Source organism: Betta splendens, chromosome 9, assembly GCF_900634795.4.
Source record: "Betta splendens chromosome 9, fBetSpl5.4, whole genome shotgun sequence".
Taxonomy (NCBI): domain Eukaryota; kingdom Metazoa; phylum Chordata; class Actinopteri; order Anabantiformes; family Osphronemidae; genus Betta; species Betta splendens.
This window is the reverse complement of record NC_040889.2, coordinates 23,947,510-23,963,296: the sequence shown is the minus strand read 5'-3', so window position 1 is coordinate 23,963,296 and position 15,787 is coordinate 23,947,510. Positions and strand designations below refer to the sequence as shown.

Sequence of the window (15,787 nt, the reverse complement as noted above, 5' to 3'; positions counted from 1 at the left end):
GGCGTGCGCTCACACACTGGCCACCACCAGGCCAGCTATGTCGTGACAGGGGACAGACAGCAGCACAGGGGCCATTCAGCATCAAAGTCATCAGTGCGTCGTTTAAAAACTGCACTGCTTAATGGGACTCATCCTGCCTTTTATTGCTCGACTTGCCCACGGGCAAACATTTTGGCATACAGATCGTCTCTGCGTGGCATCCAACTATGCAGTCGCAGCCACTGCATGTGCTGTTCACGGTCTGTCACTGCCACACTCTCCCTCTGATGGGCTCAGATTTTCCTCTGTTGGTCTATTTGATCATCATATTCACCATAAACCCATTTGATTCATTACTGTCTCTCTGCTTAAGTCTAATGTTCTTTAAAAACATGGATAGCGAAAATTGAGAATCTCTCTCTGACTCCCATAGTGTGAGAATCCATCACCAAGTTAAAGAAACGGGAATCTGTCTGCTGTAATGTTGCTTACAAACAAAACCAGCCAAACGTAACTCATATATCATATGTGAGTCATGCATGCATTTACAGAGAGCCTGGGTGAAGTCCCATATTTGAAATGCTCATTCCTGTAGCTAAACAGCATCTCCTACAGGAAAAACAAAAAAATGAAACGTGCAACTCAAGATAAGCTTCTTAACTTATTATTCATCTGTTATGTTCAAAAAAACCTATGCAGCTACAAAAGGCAGTGAAAATGTGACAGAACGAGGGGACAAAGCACATTAAGAAGGAGACGGAAAATTACGAAAGCAGCAAAGTTGCTTGTATTCAGAGATTCACAGCTACTGCAGCAAATGTAGAGTAGACAAAGCCAGAGAAGGAAACGACCATGAATGCCAAGCAAAAAGATTACAAAAGCAGCAGGGCTGCAAAGGGTTTTAGGCTGAGAGTGAAGAGGACAAAAACTTACATCCTGAAAAAGTCGCCTGTCCTGTGCCAGACGTTTGGAAGCTAGTGTTTTGGTGACATGATAAAAGGTTAGCAGCGCTCTGTGCTGCTGCAGACCGTCCTGACCCTTCACAGACTCGAGCAGAATGGGAATGAGCTCTGGCCATTGCCTGGGGCAGTCCAGACGGGCCACCTTGGCTATCAGTACTGCAATCTGGGTCGCTATCTGATGGGGGGAAACACAGAAGAAAAATAATGACCAGGAGCAAAGCAGAAAGTGGTTAAACTTTGAGGGTTATACTATTTTCATTTTAAATCTATAGCAAGAGCTGTCATACATAACATTAAGAATCTCATAAATAAGTCTCGTTTTTGATTAACTTCTCCCAGCAGAATTATTTATTTATTCCACTAACTATGTGGTCCATTTTGTTAAACATAACTATGTACATAAATAAAAGCCCATTTTACAAAGAAATTAATCATGTCTAATTTGCATGTAAATAGAATTTTCAAGCAACAAAAACTGATTATGGTTGTTTAAAATAAAACAGCAAAGCAACACACACATGCATAAAACTTTCTAATAAAGACTTTGAAGTTCTCATCTTCCATATATGTATATATATATAGACAGGATCTTCTTAGTGTACAGCCTCAATGTCCTGGAGAGGTCACACAACTAATAAACAGCAGCTGAGACGATAAAGTCTGATGGTGTGTGATGCTGCTGTAATATACTCAGCTATAAGCTCCCACTTTATTACATAAACACACGGTTGGGATTCTGAATGCAGTATATAATCGCATGATTAAAACTACACATGAAGCACCAAGCCTTCACTACTTCAGCATCTGAGGCACTCTACAGTGAAATCATAACCCTGATCACTACCGACTTCCCCTGGGACGAGTGAGGGTGCAGTAATATTGCCTACAATATTATTTTTATCCATCCATCCATTATCCTAACTGCTTTTACTGTTAAAGGTCGGAGGCGTGCTGAAGCCAATCCAGTTATTATTGGCCTAGAGGCAGGGTACACCCTGGAATGGTCACCAGTTTATCACCAGGACACTCTATAGAGACAGACAACCATTTACAGTCACATTCACACTTATCTGCAATTTAGTCACCAATTCAATTCATGCATGTCTTTGGGATCGTGGGAGGAAACAGCGAAAGCAAAGCCGAGAGGGAAAATGCTTCTCTTGAGGATAAGAGTAGCATGTACCAACATAACGTCCCTCTATGCATTTGGTTTTAGGCTTCTAAGGGGTTGCCATCAAATCTCACTGTTGCATGTTGGTATTTAAAAAAAGAGAAAAGCCTAAAAACTAAACTTGCAAAGATATTAATCTACAAGTGTATGACACAAGATTGATTTTTAGACTGCATTTTTCCTCTACTGACCTGATTGACGGGCTCGTTGAAGTTCGTGATGAGTCCGGCACGCAGTGACACCTTCTCTTCCTCTGATAACGCACTGTAAACAAACCAAGCCAAAAATAGGATCAGAGGAAGAGCAGCAGAACAATTCTACATTAAACAGACAAGTATACATAAAGATAGGCATAGTATAATAGGCACTAAAGAAAATGGTGCCACCAGATTTGCTCAGTGATTCTAGAGTATGCTTCAACTTGATATTGTGTTAATGCACCTGTGAAAATGAGACACAGAACAAAGAAACACCTGAAAAAGTGAAACAAACTTGTGGATGCAGGGACACAGATGCAAAATGTTCACAGCCCAACCAGGGACAACTTTTAAACTTAGGGGCATCTTGCTGAGGCCATGAGTGCCACGCACTGAGCTCCATGTCGCATTATGACAGCATGGTGCCAGCTGCTCACGCTGGCTGAATGCAACTCAGATCCTTATAACCTTCTCGTAATGACTCCTTACAATTTCATTTTAAATTCTACACATGCAAACTGCAGACTTTAATATGGTGAACCTATGAATACAACATCAATCTGCCAAGTTGTTACGGGATCAATTAAATCCCTGTGTAACACTCAATAGCACAGAGCCTGCCAGCTGCCCGATCTAATCAGTAAGCTTTAGGATAAACCTGCTGTTCTTCTCCAAGTCACATCTTTTAGTCACAGTATGAGTTTCTGCAAACAGAGGAGAGGGCGTCTGCAAAATACTTTACTGCACAAGGAGTAGGAGCTGAACAGAGAGTTTTTGACATCAAGAAGAATAAGGGATGATTCAGGCTGTGACCTTGGATCAGAAGAGAAGCAACATAGGTGGAAGATTAAGTACAAGGGCCAAGCGTGTGAATTACCAAAACAAGATTTATTTTCAGGCCAACAGGGATTAGAGAAAGCTTTAAAGAAATATAGCATGCAAGAGTACAATACATGTTAGCATAGGAAAGTACATCCGAGTGTTGTTTTGTATGTGTTAGTAGAGAAGGAAACTGTTAGTAGAGAAAGAAGCCAATCTGATAATTGAAAATCAAGCAAGACACAAAGACAGGAAGGATACCCAGAAAAGGTGATTTGGTCTAAAAACGTCTTTAAACATAAGTTGTAAAAATGTTTGTCTTTTCTGGCTTATGATCGTTCTTTATTTCTTGTAATAAGATCTACGTATGTTCCATGAACTCACATTTCCTTTCCCTCATTATCTATTTATCTGCAAAGCAGAGAAACATAGCACTAGCTCATACTGATCCAGGATTTATGAAGGATGATTAAAACAGGTTCCAGCCTCATAACGTCAACGTTACAGACAAACAGCAAGCCTGACTGGGTACAGTCATGGAAGTGATTAATAAAGATGCATGAGAGGTGGTTTTTCAACTGATGAAAGAGCAGTTGACCTTTTTCATAGCAGACCTTTGCCCCAGTCACAGAAAAAATGCAGCTAGAACTAATAACAGACCCAGCAAGCACATATTGCTGTGAGGCAGCATGCACAATAGGAGGCCTTCAAAACTGGCAACCATTAAGGTATGTACTCATTTTTATATCGTTAGTTATGGTCTTTTAAGCTTTTACACATCCTACCTATCGAGTTAGTATAAGCTGATACTTTTTCCTGTAAAAACAATAAAGCAAACGCCTTCCTTGATATGACAATGAATGATTTAATATCTCACGTCGCTCAGAAATACATTCTTGCAGTAAAAAATATTCTAAAAGAAACAAATGGTGTGAGACAAGCCGATTAGGGTTGTTGTTTGTCGTTGGAAATGCAGCTTCTGTTGTCTGCCGTCTCGGCGACTGTGACCGTCTGCCCCGCTTATCATACAAACGCTGACGTTATTGGTCCATGCAGGATTTGGTGGCAGCATGAATACAGAAAGTATCAACTATTATTCTTCACCAAAAGGATTTGATACATTTAGTGGAGTTATATATAATAATTTGGTAAAATTGTTGCTGCCCTGTGTACACTCGCTACTTGTATTGTTACACCACATGCACTGGGCTGTCTCACCCATCTCCTGGATTATGGCAATGGTCCAGAGGGTAATCACATAAATAACCTAAGGCCCACAACCCCCTGGCACAGCACTACAGTAAATGAAATTCAGTTTAGTGAACTTCTGATAAAAAAGAAAGAAATCTTCAGTAGGGTGAAAAACTTTAGAAAGAAAGAAGAGGAGAGCAATGGTCTAAGCTGGTCAAAGGAGGACACAGTGCTGAAAGTGAACTGATTACCTCTGGCCAGTCGCTGTCCTGTGAATTTAAGAGCAAATGTTCAATTCAAAGCTAACAAAAGCCAACGAGTAAGGTACGCAAAGACAGCCTGTATGGCTTTGAATACTCAAAGCCGCTCTACCTCCAGACAAAAGACACATTGAATATAAAATCTGAGCACAATGATGAGAGTAATCAGGCTGGAATGTAGAAAAAAGGAAGAGATGAAAGCTGTGAAGTGGCAGAAACAGAACTGCACATGTGAGCTATATATCTGGTATAAGACACTGGATGAAACGAAGACAGTGAGGGATAGAAACAAATCTGGAAAGTGCCGCCACAAAAAAGATATATGGACAAAAACAAAGCCTCCAAAGCAGACAGAAAGATTAAGGCTGATAAGGCAAGACAGTGGGAGTGAATACGACCATGAAGAAAGGTAGGAAGACAAGGAATGGAGGAGAGGAGGAATGAAAATGCTAAGACGGAGAAGTAAGAAATGAAGGTTAGCCAGGAAATAAAAACAAGGTGGCACTTACTGAGGCGCTACTCTCCTCCAGTATCTGTCAATGCCATTTTTGAAGTAAAGCACAGCCAGCCACCTGACGTTCACATCCAGCATGTGGTTATTGAAGATATTCTGTGGGAAAAGCACAAATATATAAACGCGTGGCTAACATTGTTTGGTTATCTGAAATGGGTAACACTGGGCAATTTAAGGATGAGTCAGTTTAATGAGGCGACTGCTCAGCGTACAGAAAAGGAGCAGTTCTAACTCAATAATGACAAGTCGAGATGTAAACCCGTGAGGTTATGGAGCCACTGATAACCTGAGAGGTTATTGAGCGATTCATTTCAGAAGCTGCTTCTTTAAAATAGAAAGCACACTGAATTTAAGGTCTAGTGTCACTACTGCACACACTAATGTGTTTTTAATAGAAGTGTTAGGACCTTTGAACTGTAAAATGTTGCTATAACACCTGATAACTGTTGCTGAGTACTGTCACACTGACTCGCTCTTTTTCACGGCGAAGGCTGGAGCTCCATAAAAAGACAGCAATGTCATTTCAGAGATTGGAATCTTGGATTTCATACTTTCTGGGTCAGTACGTGTGGGAACAAAAGTGACTTGAATGAAAAAGAGACTTTTTAACTTTGTCGTTTATTACACCTATAAAACGTCTCCGTTCTATGAAAGGAAATGGGCCATTAGCGGAGCCAGTGTTTACGTGAACACACAATTAAAAATCTGCCCACTGCAACTAGATTTATATGTGACGCATTAATGCAACTGTAATTTACTTGACCTGGGTGACTTCTGATTTAGTGATTCTGCCCCCCCACCTCTTGCTCTGTAGTATAGAGTCATAACTCTCCTAAACTACATGAGGCAGAGCACCCTGAGCATCTTTCCTACATTCCCAATAACAAAAACATATTTTTCTATATTACAAGATAATGTATGAAAACAGCTTATAGCTGTATTCAATAGTTTATACATAATAATGTGCATTTAGTTTTATTTGATGTCATGTTTATACTTAATGTCTTTTAAGCCAAATGTCAGATTAACCAAGACTCCGTGTGTTAGATTTCCATCATATTCATTATTTAAATACGAAAAGAGCTACTTTTTTTCCCTAAAGTCCTGGTGTTTAGGTAGTCAGAACACATGCTGGGCCAATTTCTCTACTAAATGCACAGAGATGAAACTGAAATCCATCTCATCATTTAAGCCTGGGTGAGGCAGTAAACAAACATATTTCTGAAATTAGCATTCCTTTATGGATCACCATAGGCTTTGTGGTGAATACACACAGGACATTATGTGGCACTTAGAGCAGAGGGTCTGGCCACACACTTGGCTGCGCTGTTTTCCCTATATGAATTCAGCAGCACACCCTCACCACCGAGTGCCAACATAGGCTGTTCATGAATACGGATGCAGCAGCTGGCCAATTTACTCAGGAGAAGCAGCATGCGGCGGCAAAGTAGACCCACCGGTCTCTGTGAATGGAAAGTCTTTTACTTAGCCAACATGCTTGGCAGCGGCAGCAGTAATATAACCAAGAACCAAAACTGAGTTAAGCAAACGGAATTTTACTAAATGTCCATGGTAAATTGACAGGATCAATGGTAACCACAAAATTTGTTTTAATAAGCTAAATCTCATGTTCCCATTAATAACTGAAAAAATACACCATCTCTATTAACATCTGTATTCATCAAAGTGCTCACTCAAGCAGAAGTATTCTAATTATTTAATGATTTCCTCTCACCAGAAGGACTGAGTAGAAGCCTGGCTGGGTCTCCCACTGTCTGAGCTGTTCCTCTGCAGGCTTCAGCACAGCTGTGTCTTGGCTGGTAGCTTGGGTTAAGGCCTGCAGCACCACTGTACTGGCACTATCCATATCCATAGCCGGATATATCTGCAGGGGACGAGAAAAGTGAAAAGTAAGAAGCAGTCACAGGAGACTTCCACCATTCCTACTATAAAAAGTTCTGGTTAAAAAAAACAAACGTAAAACTATTTTCACTGTGGTTAAAAACAGCACAACAGAAAATTCTCTAAGTCGAAGCAGTCAAATTCCACCTACAAAAATGTCAGAACAAAACCTTTCTCTCCTCCCATTTTATTGCATATCATTCAACCCAGAAATAACTGTCAACTACAGTAAGAAAGACCCTTCTGAATAATAAAAGGCACATCTTATAGACACAGGCATTCATCTCTGGCATGGAAGGAGCTGTTCCCTACTCAGACAGTACTCAGGAACCCCAGCTTCACAGGTCTAATGGTATTCTTCAGTGGTTGAAAAGCGGGCTTTTCGGATGGAATAATAAAACAGCAGACCTACTTTTACGACGAAAAATGTCCTTACATAATATCTCAGCATCTAGTGTGTTAATTATAGGATAACTGATGTGAAAAATTGTTGTTTATTTGCCTCCTACAAAAGATCTGATCCACCAGCTTCTATTACCAACCTATGGGTGCACTCACAGTAATTTCATTGAGTGTCTTAGACAAGCATGCAATGAAAAATTTAAAAGCTTCAAAATACATTGTATAAGCCTGTCAACATGTCGAGAAACTGCAGTGAAAAACTATGAGAAGCAGTTCATCCTAGCTACAAACTGTGTAACTACACGGAGAGAGTTTTACATGTTAAGAGTGGTGGAAGTATTATTAGTAAAATTCAATAAATATGGGGGAAATGTTGAACAAGGCTGCCATCTACAGGCCAGAAATAGAAAATCAGCATCATGACAGATTGTGCGACATACACCCAGTGTATGTTGATTATGTCCATCTACACAAAAATAAAACTGTTGTCACATAAGAGTTATTATTTCAATACATCTGTCAAGAACAAATCATTTACTCACAAATAAATTAGGAACATTCTGAACTGTTTTCTAATTGTACAAGCCTATTTTCATAACATTGTCAGAGGCATTTATGTCACCAAATGCAATCTCGCAACTTCTGGAATGTGACAGTGTCTATAAAGAAGGACTGTGATGTAAAGCAGCATCAGAAATAAAACTCCACCTGCAAATTCTAACACAACAGCAAATCCATTTATGTTCTGCACCTGGAAAGATATCTACTAATACTAGTCGTACTTTTGTTCTTGTTTCCTATTAATGCTGCTGAAGCAGCAGATGCAAAACAGTATATTGGATTCATTGTTAACATTTGAGTGACGCCAGCTGCTACAGAAAGGAGAAAGAGGAGCTGAACATGAAGATATGCTTAGACGTGAATGTAATAGCACAGACAATCAAAGAACTAGACAACTATGTTCCATACGGCGATCACGATACAAATATGTTTAAAACCGACATTACATTCACAACTGCAATAACAATATTCATGATGCTGACTCCAAAACTCATCTTGGGCTAAGAAATGTCCCATTTTCACAATCCATAAAAGGGATGCTATGAAATTATCGGTAAATATTTATTTATTGATTGGATGAGTGCCACAGACAGAGGATGACCCTGTAGTGAGCACTTGTAATCACATCAACACTAATTTTTATTCATACACTACTATCACTCATCATTATCTATCGGCAAAACAAAATTAAAAAACTCTAATGCACATTTCTACCCAAAGACAAGGGCTTGTGGGATTAATTCTCGCATGTGACAGTCCACTGACAACAGGTCTTCAGTTTCAATTAGTGTCCCTTTAAAGCCCTCATTGCTATGACTATATAACCAAAGCTTGGACTCAGTTATAATCAGTTACACTGTTTACAATGCTTTTCCTGCTGTGACATAAACATGCAAAACGGACACTGCTTGACTGTATACATCACCTGCTGACCAGCAGTCTAGTAATAGAAAACAATGTCACACCTCCTACGATTTACAATATTTCCTTCTTCGTATGATCAAAACCACAAAATCTAAGTCTTTTCAAACACGCAATAGCTACACAGAGGACGAGCTTCACACGTCAACACTACGTGGTGGGGATTTAACACAGCAATGATCCAAATATCCGATGTTTCGCATTTGCCTCTGGCCTCAGTTGCTAACATAGGCTAACTGTCAAATGCTGGATGAGTAAACAAGTAAGCTAGCGGCAACACAGCTCAGAGGCTAATCAACCTTTCGCTACATCCAGGTTAGATAAACTAAGTAGGTGTAGCAGCGACACCTCCAGCCACTAAATCACCATATTTACTGTTCACAGTGCGGACTAGACTGAGCTGACTGAAGTTATTCTCTATATACATAACTAGCTACACCCATGTCTACGTAAACATGGACGTATGTCCCAGCATAAAAACGTTTTGGTGACAAGTCACACATGCTTCCATGAAGTGGTTGACATTGGTTTCGAAGCGCATCGAGAACCAAAACAAGCTCGGGGCTTTGAGGACAGTCTGGACAAGCCTTAGCTCCGTCACATTCACATTATTTTGACAAGAAATTAAGTTTCATTGTGTCTGAAATGTTGCTCAGCTTGTTTCAGGTGTCCTCCCTCCGTGTCATCTTTTAATAAAATACGACAAACGTCCATTTACTGGAGAAACCTGTCAGTGTCCAAATTATGTCTGCTTCCAAGCCCAAAGCTAAGTTTTGGCTAACTAGCAAGCTAAACTTATTCAATGCGAAGCCAAGGGCCGATAATGTCTAAGCTGTTGAATAACGTTGTTCCTCTGGAAATTAACAATTTATCTGTCAAAACAAGTATAAACCCCGACTCACCTAAAAGAGACGGTAGAAAAACAGAATCTGCGCTCGTAACCGTGGATACTAAAGGGCTGCCAGTTGTAATGCAATGAGAAATGGAAACACGCGTATAGGAATGGCGCGAGCACCACAACAGGCGCGTGCTGATGACGTAGGATGTGTGGCGGGTGTTCTTCGTCATGGATGAAAGGAGCCAGGTGCTGCGTTTATCTCCGTTACTATATTTTGTATTTTATTTTCATAAACGAGTTGCATAAAGTTTTTTTCATATGGAAAAGATTTTGGGTTTTTATTTATTAAAGCAATAAATTATTTAAACATTAGAGTAAGTTCAAAGTTGAACTAGTTGATACTGGGTTTTTTTGTTTATTTTCATATATGAGATGAATAAAGGCCTTTTATATGAAAAAGATTTAGGGTTTTAATTTATTACAACAATAAATTATCCAAACATTGAAGTAAGTTAAATGTTGAATGAAAATGTTGAATAGATCATCCAGGCCTCTGTTGGTTGTTGTATAAAAGCGAGCATTAACCAGCAGTTTTATCCGTCCACATTGAATCATATAATTTATTAATCTTTGAAAGCATAATGTGAGAAATCAATAAATATCAATAGCCTCTGTACTTTAGAGCTGATAAACAGTGGCCTTACATAGTCCTTAGAAATGTTCTTCAAAAACAAGGATGTGTCTTGGCCCTACATTCTGAGATTCCCCTTAAATTAGCATTTTGTGAATGACTAGCCTGTCCAACGAGCACAAATGAAAACTGACTGAATGCCAAGTCTGACTAACGCCTTGGCACAATCGCCGTGCAACATTCTGTGGCAGGCTCGTTTTTACTGCAAATAACAGGACTACAGTGTCTTTTCATTTTCATTATCTTAATCAACAATACTCCCACTGTCATTGAGTTTTTTTATATTCTATCTTGCTTTGTATTTGTAGTAACAGAACAGAAGATGATCTGCTTCACTGTTTTGAATATTTGCTCACTGTACTAACAAATGAACTGCTTCTGAGCAGAAAGTCTTGGTGTTCAAGTCTTAATGTGCTGCATGTTGACAGATGAGCACTGACTGATTGTGTAAGGAGGGAGATTAGAGGACTCGTCAGGAGGTCGTTTTCTTTATAGCACTGACAGTATAATTAAAGAAAAAAAGTCACACCCTGTATAGAGGAGCTTTACATGTTACTAATACACACAACCACAAAAGGGAGTTTCTTTTATCCGCCCGAGATCTATGTACAGCAGCCAAGCAGTTGGGGACAGACTGTCCCTGAAAGGTTAGGGGTTGACAAGTTCAATACCACAAGCCGAGAGTATTACTGTGTTTATTATATGTCCTATAAAAGTCGACGCTCCATTAATCATGCCAGTGGTATTTGGCAGCAGGCTGCACCACCTGCATCACTGGTTGACATGTGCTCTTTAGGAATTTAAGCTTTTCAAAGCTATGTAACAAATCATCCAGACACCAGAAAAGATAACGTCCTCCATCAACTCTGGAACGTTGTGTACTGAGCCGTCATGCGGTGCACAGTAGCAACGTGCACCTCGAATTCCTGTCCAACCGTCTTTATTTTGAAGGTTTCACTTCCTGCCGCCCCCTCGCGCCCCCTAACTTGACGGTATGTCGTGTTTTTGACCGATAAGCTTCTGAAACTCACAAGGAGGATTCTAGGGATGTGCAGAGCGACTGGCGCTGCATGCTATCGGATGGTAACTGGGCTGCGGCGACAGAGCTTCAGTATCGCTGGTCCTCGTCCTGAACTCCGCCGTGACACGAGGCTTCCACCGGTGATGGTCAGCCCCTGAGGTGAACAAGAGTGATTTGCTCACTTGGAAAGAACACCCTGTTACCCATTGCTTTATGGTTATTACTGCATGAATCACTTGATTTTTCTTATTTCCCCGGCACGGCTGAGGCGAAGCCAACATGACACAGCATGTGCCTAATGATCCGGGTGAGAGCTGTGTGTGCTGAGCGCGGGCGGGTGGGGGCGGGGGGTGGGCAGTGTGACGGGGCAGGATCGTAATGGGAGTGTCCTCCGGTCCTCCTGTCAGTCCTCGTGGTGTAAATAGTGAAGTGTGGAGGCTTGAACCGGGCTGCCATGGACCTAATGGAGGTGCTCCTCGTGTATCTCGGCGCTGCGGTCGCTGTCTACTATGGAGTGAAACTGCTGCTCTTCAGCAGGATGCTGTTCCCCAAGCTGTGGTTTCCACTGCCAGAGACCTTCTTCACCTCTATGGGCGAGTGGGCAGGTGAGCCGTGTGTGTGTGTGTGTGTGTGTGTGTGTGTGTGTGTGTGTGTGTGTGTGTGCGTGTGTGTGAACATGACAGCGTTGCATAGTCACTGACTTATCAGTTCGTCAACCGTTGTTCGCTTGCAGAGCGTTAGGACTTTGCACATGCTGCCACTCGCACGGCCCTCGATCGCAGGAGGGCACGTTCCGACTGTTCGCTGAAATCTGAGAAGTTAAACAAAAGTTAATCTGCAGAAAAATGTTTCATGCCTCCACGAAATGCGGAGACTTTTCCCTTTCAGCCGAGCACGAGGTTCATTCAGGGTTTGCCCGCGATTGACCGAGCTCCCGCTGTGCCTTTGTGGTCCGAGAAGAGCGTTTCTGGGGCCGAGCCGCTCTCCTGGAACGTTTGTCAGTGAAGGGTGAATTCCCAGAACAGACGACGCACGGAGAGGCCGATGTGCGAGTCCTTTCCCTGTCCCTCGTTGCGTTCCAGCGAATGCGCGGAACCTGCGGATTCCACAGCCGTCACCTCGTGAACGGGCTGTTCGGCGTCCCGGCGAGCAGAAGCACGTCTGAAACAACACTCGCGAAACAAGCGGCGCTGGGATGGTCCGAAGTTCGCCTTCATTCCTTCCCAGAAAAGAAAACACCACTAGTACAGCCTGTTCTGGGCTGCACAAACCCAGTGCCTCCACGTGTCACGTCTCTCAGCTATTTGAAACCACCTTCGCGTTCTGCCTCATTTTCTCCATTCTTTCACTGAACCTGATCCGATCCCATCAAACATTTGCCGAGGCGTGAGGCGTGAGCGCTAGGGTTCAGTTTCCACTCGGAACAACAAGGACACAGATTGTGCCGGTCCCGTGGCCATTGTGCTGTTGGTTTCACGCAGTGGCGGCTCCGGACCCTTCAGGTCGGAGCCGGAAACAACGCTTTGGTTGTTGGCCACTTCTCGGAACACCGGCCCAACTCCAGCCTGTGGATTTACAGTGACAGTACCGATCGAGTGTCAGCCTGACCCGCGAGCACACGGGCGACAGTGTGACTGTGATAACAAGCGGAGCCAAGTCCAAATGTCTAGAAGTAGATCCCTCCTTTGTGAGCAAGCATTCAAAAGCCCGGTTCTTTTTGTTTTAACAATAATTACTGTGTCCAGTGTACGATGCATTCTCAACGTTAAACACACGTGGAGATGTTTTGAGGAACCTTTTGTGACCCATCTTGCTTTTTGGAACGAACCCGGGGCGCTGAAAGAGGCTCCGCTTGTGCGCTGCATTCAGAGCAACGTGGCTCATTCCCATTCCGACAGCATCCGCCGCATCCCAGCTCCTCGCGGCGCCGCGCAACCTTAAACGGGCGCCTTCGTGTCGCGCGTGATCTCTGCAACGGAGGTCAGGAGGACGCGGGAGCGCGCTCCGAAACGAGCCGTCCCCGCCTGTTCTGAGAGGAGCCTTTATCAGGAGCGGGGAACAGGCTGTTTTAGTACAAAGTGTTAGAACAGGGTGCGTATAAACAAATACAAAATAGACATGTGTGTTTGTCTGATAGAAGGAGGGGAGATAACGCGCGCCGGCGCCCATTCACTCATGTTGTGGCACAGTGTGAAAAGGTCAGTGACTGATGCGTGCGTGCGTGCGTGGTCGTTTCAGTGGTCACCGGCGGATCGGAGGGCATCGGACGCGCCTACGCGTTCGCCGTGAGTGAATAACGCGCGTGCACCAACACGCCGACTCTTACGCACCATTCCCCGCGCTGCGCCGCGCCCCGCGTGTGTTTACTGGCTGTGTTGCTGCCGCCGTCAGCTGGCCGAGCGAGGGATGAACGTGGTGATCATGAGTCGCACCAAGGAGAACCTGGAGCGCGTGGCCGCGGAGATAGGTGAGCGCCGCCCACTCGCACACGCGTCCACGCGCCGCGTGTCGCCACGCGGAGCGTTAACCCCGCGCGTGCCCCCTCCGCAGCTGACGCCACGGGGCGGCGCGTGAAGGTGGTGGTGACGGACTTCGTCCAGGACGACGTCTTCGCCGAGGTGGAGGAGCAGCTGAAGGGCCTCGACGTCGGGGTTTTAGGTGGGGCTTTTCAGGCGGACGCCGGCTTGCAGCCGTCGACGCCTCCTCACCGCCCCGTGTTTGTGTTGCAGTCAACAACGTGGGCATTCTGCCCAGCGCGGTCCCGGGCAAGTTTCTGGATTCTCCAGATCTGGAGCAGGTCGGTGACAGCTCCACGGTTGGTGTTGTTCTGATGTTATTTATCCTAAAGCCTCTAATACTTTTCTTTTTTTATGCTTTCAGACGATTACAAGGGTGGTGAACTGCAACATGAAAACTATGGCCAAGGTAAAACGCACTATTTGCGAGTTGAATTCATTCAGTTGTTGCATATGTGAACTTGAACCAGACCAACAGCGCCCTATAAAGTCACCCTTTCTCTCCCCAGATGTGCAAAATAATCCTCCCTGGCATGAAAAGCAGGTTTCCAGGCCGCGTTTTCCTCGTTACATCGAATAATTAATACACTGAAATGACAACACCGACGTATTTCATGAACCAGGACTGTGTCTGGCTCCACAGAGGCAGAGGGGTGATTTTGAACATGTCGTCCGGGGTTTGGTGCATCCAGTTGCCCCTGTACACCCTGTACGCTGCCTCCAAGGTATCAGACCCAGGATCAGCCCCCGATCACGAAGCGTGATCGCTCCTGCTGTAACGCATGTGTCATATGTTCCTACAGCTGTTTGTAGAAAGGTTTTCTCAGGGCCTTCAAGCTGAGTACAAGGATGTAGGAATTATAATACAGGTACTTTTAACCCCACTTGCGTTTTTTTTTTTTTTTCAAATCTTCAAAAATTCACGTCACTAACGTGTCTTTGTTTCCCTGTGGTTCAGGCGGTGGCTCCGTTTGGGATTTCAACGCGCATGGCGGCGTACCAGAAGGCAAACATGGTGACTCTGACGCCGGAGGACTTCGTGAGGCGCTCGCTGCTCTACCTCAGGGCTGGAGACAAAACGCGGGGCAGCGTCTGCCACACGGTTCTGGTAAGACCCGCCGGTCCGGCCGAACAGGCACCCGGCACCGCGGCGGCAGGCTCATTCCCTCCTGTGTGTGTGTGTGTGTGTGTGTGTGTGTGTGTGTGTGTGTGTGTGTGTGTGTGGGTGTGTGTGTGTGTGTGTGTGTGTGGGTGGGTGTTTGCCCGTGGGCACGCAGGGCTGGTTGCTGCAGTGCGTTCCCCTCCAGCTGCTCTACACGGAGCCCGTGCTGCACGGCATACAGAACTTTGTCAAGAGGAGGACAGAAGAAATAGCAGCGATGCCACCTTTAGAAAGTGAAGGTAAATGAGCAGAAAGGACATTCTGGTCAAACGCTCTCTTGCTACTGTACACGAAAGACTGTTGAATTGTATCATATCACATTCTGGACACGAAGACGCCTCTCTGTGTAAAGTTAAATTTGTTACCATCTAAGAGGATGAAGTCCAGAAAATCTACTTTTGTTAGCTTTTATTTACTTTACGCGCTTCATTATTATTGTGTTGCATTTCCATTAAAATCCTTTTTGTGCATTTGTTTAGTTTCATTGTACTGTATAAACCTCAGTGTGCCTGTAACAGCAGGGAAGATCCAGACGAGAAAACGTACATCCGGATGTGAAAAAGCCACTGATGCTGCTGACACTTGCAGAGATGGAGAAACCGTTGCGTGATTGCGCCACCAGATGACCCGGCCGTGGCCTCAGTCAGGGGCGGAGGAGGAGTGATGAGCTCCTACCTGGG

The 15,787-nt window shown here is 43.9% G+C and overlaps 2 protein-coding genes across 4 annotated transcripts in view; one reads left to right on the top strand and one right to left on the bottom strand.

Annotated features, from left to right (window-relative positions):
- ipo11 (importin 11) overlaps window positions 1-9,940 on the bottom strand; it is a 71,230-nt gene extending 61,290 nt beyond the window's left edge. The window contains exons 1-6 of one of the 2 annotated variants that reach the window (XM_029161081.3): window positions 9,782-9,940; window positions 6,829-6,978; window positions 5,089-5,189; window positions 4,571-4,588; window positions 2,304-2,376; window positions 913-1,116 (exon numbers count right to left, since the gene is read on the bottom strand). In XM_029161081.3, coding sequence (XP_029016914.1) covers window positions 913-1,116; window positions 2,304-2,376; window positions 4,571-4,588; window positions 5,089-5,189; window positions 6,829-6,966 — 534 coding nt within the window. In that variant the 5' untranslated portion in view covers window positions 6,967-6,978; window positions 9,782-9,940. The remainder of the gene's footprint in view (window positions 1-912; window positions 1,117-2,303; window positions 2,377-4,570; window positions 4,589-5,088; window positions 5,190-6,828; window positions 6,979-9,781) is intronic. The other variant, XM_029161082.3, reaches the window with a different exon arrangement.
- A 1,881-nt stretch (window positions 9,941-11,821) lies between these two features.
- Window positions 11,822-15,764, top strand: hsd17b3 (hydroxysteroid (17-beta) dehydrogenase 3). Of its 2 annotated transcripts, XM_029161084.3 has the most exons (12): window positions 11,822-12,034; window positions 13,668-13,714; window positions 13,821-13,896; window positions 13,980-14,087; window positions 14,159-14,226; window positions 14,310-14,354; window positions 14,455-14,489; window positions 14,589-14,670; window positions 14,749-14,814; window positions 14,904-15,053; window positions 15,223-15,346; window positions 15,626-15,764. In XM_029161084.3, exons 1-12 carry the CDS (start codon window positions 11,884-11,886, stop codon window positions 15,715-15,717), a joined length of 1,044 nt encoding a protein of 347 aa, XP_029016917.1. In that variant the 5' UTR covers window positions 11,822-11,883; the 3' UTR covers window positions 15,718-15,764. The 2 variants fall into 2 exon arrangements, with proteins under 2 accessions (XP_029016917.1, XP_055367294.1); XM_055511319.1 differs by lacking the exon at window positions 13,668-13,714 and having other exon boundaries at window positions 11,900-12,034.
- Window positions 15,765-15,787: the final 23 nt, after the last annotated feature.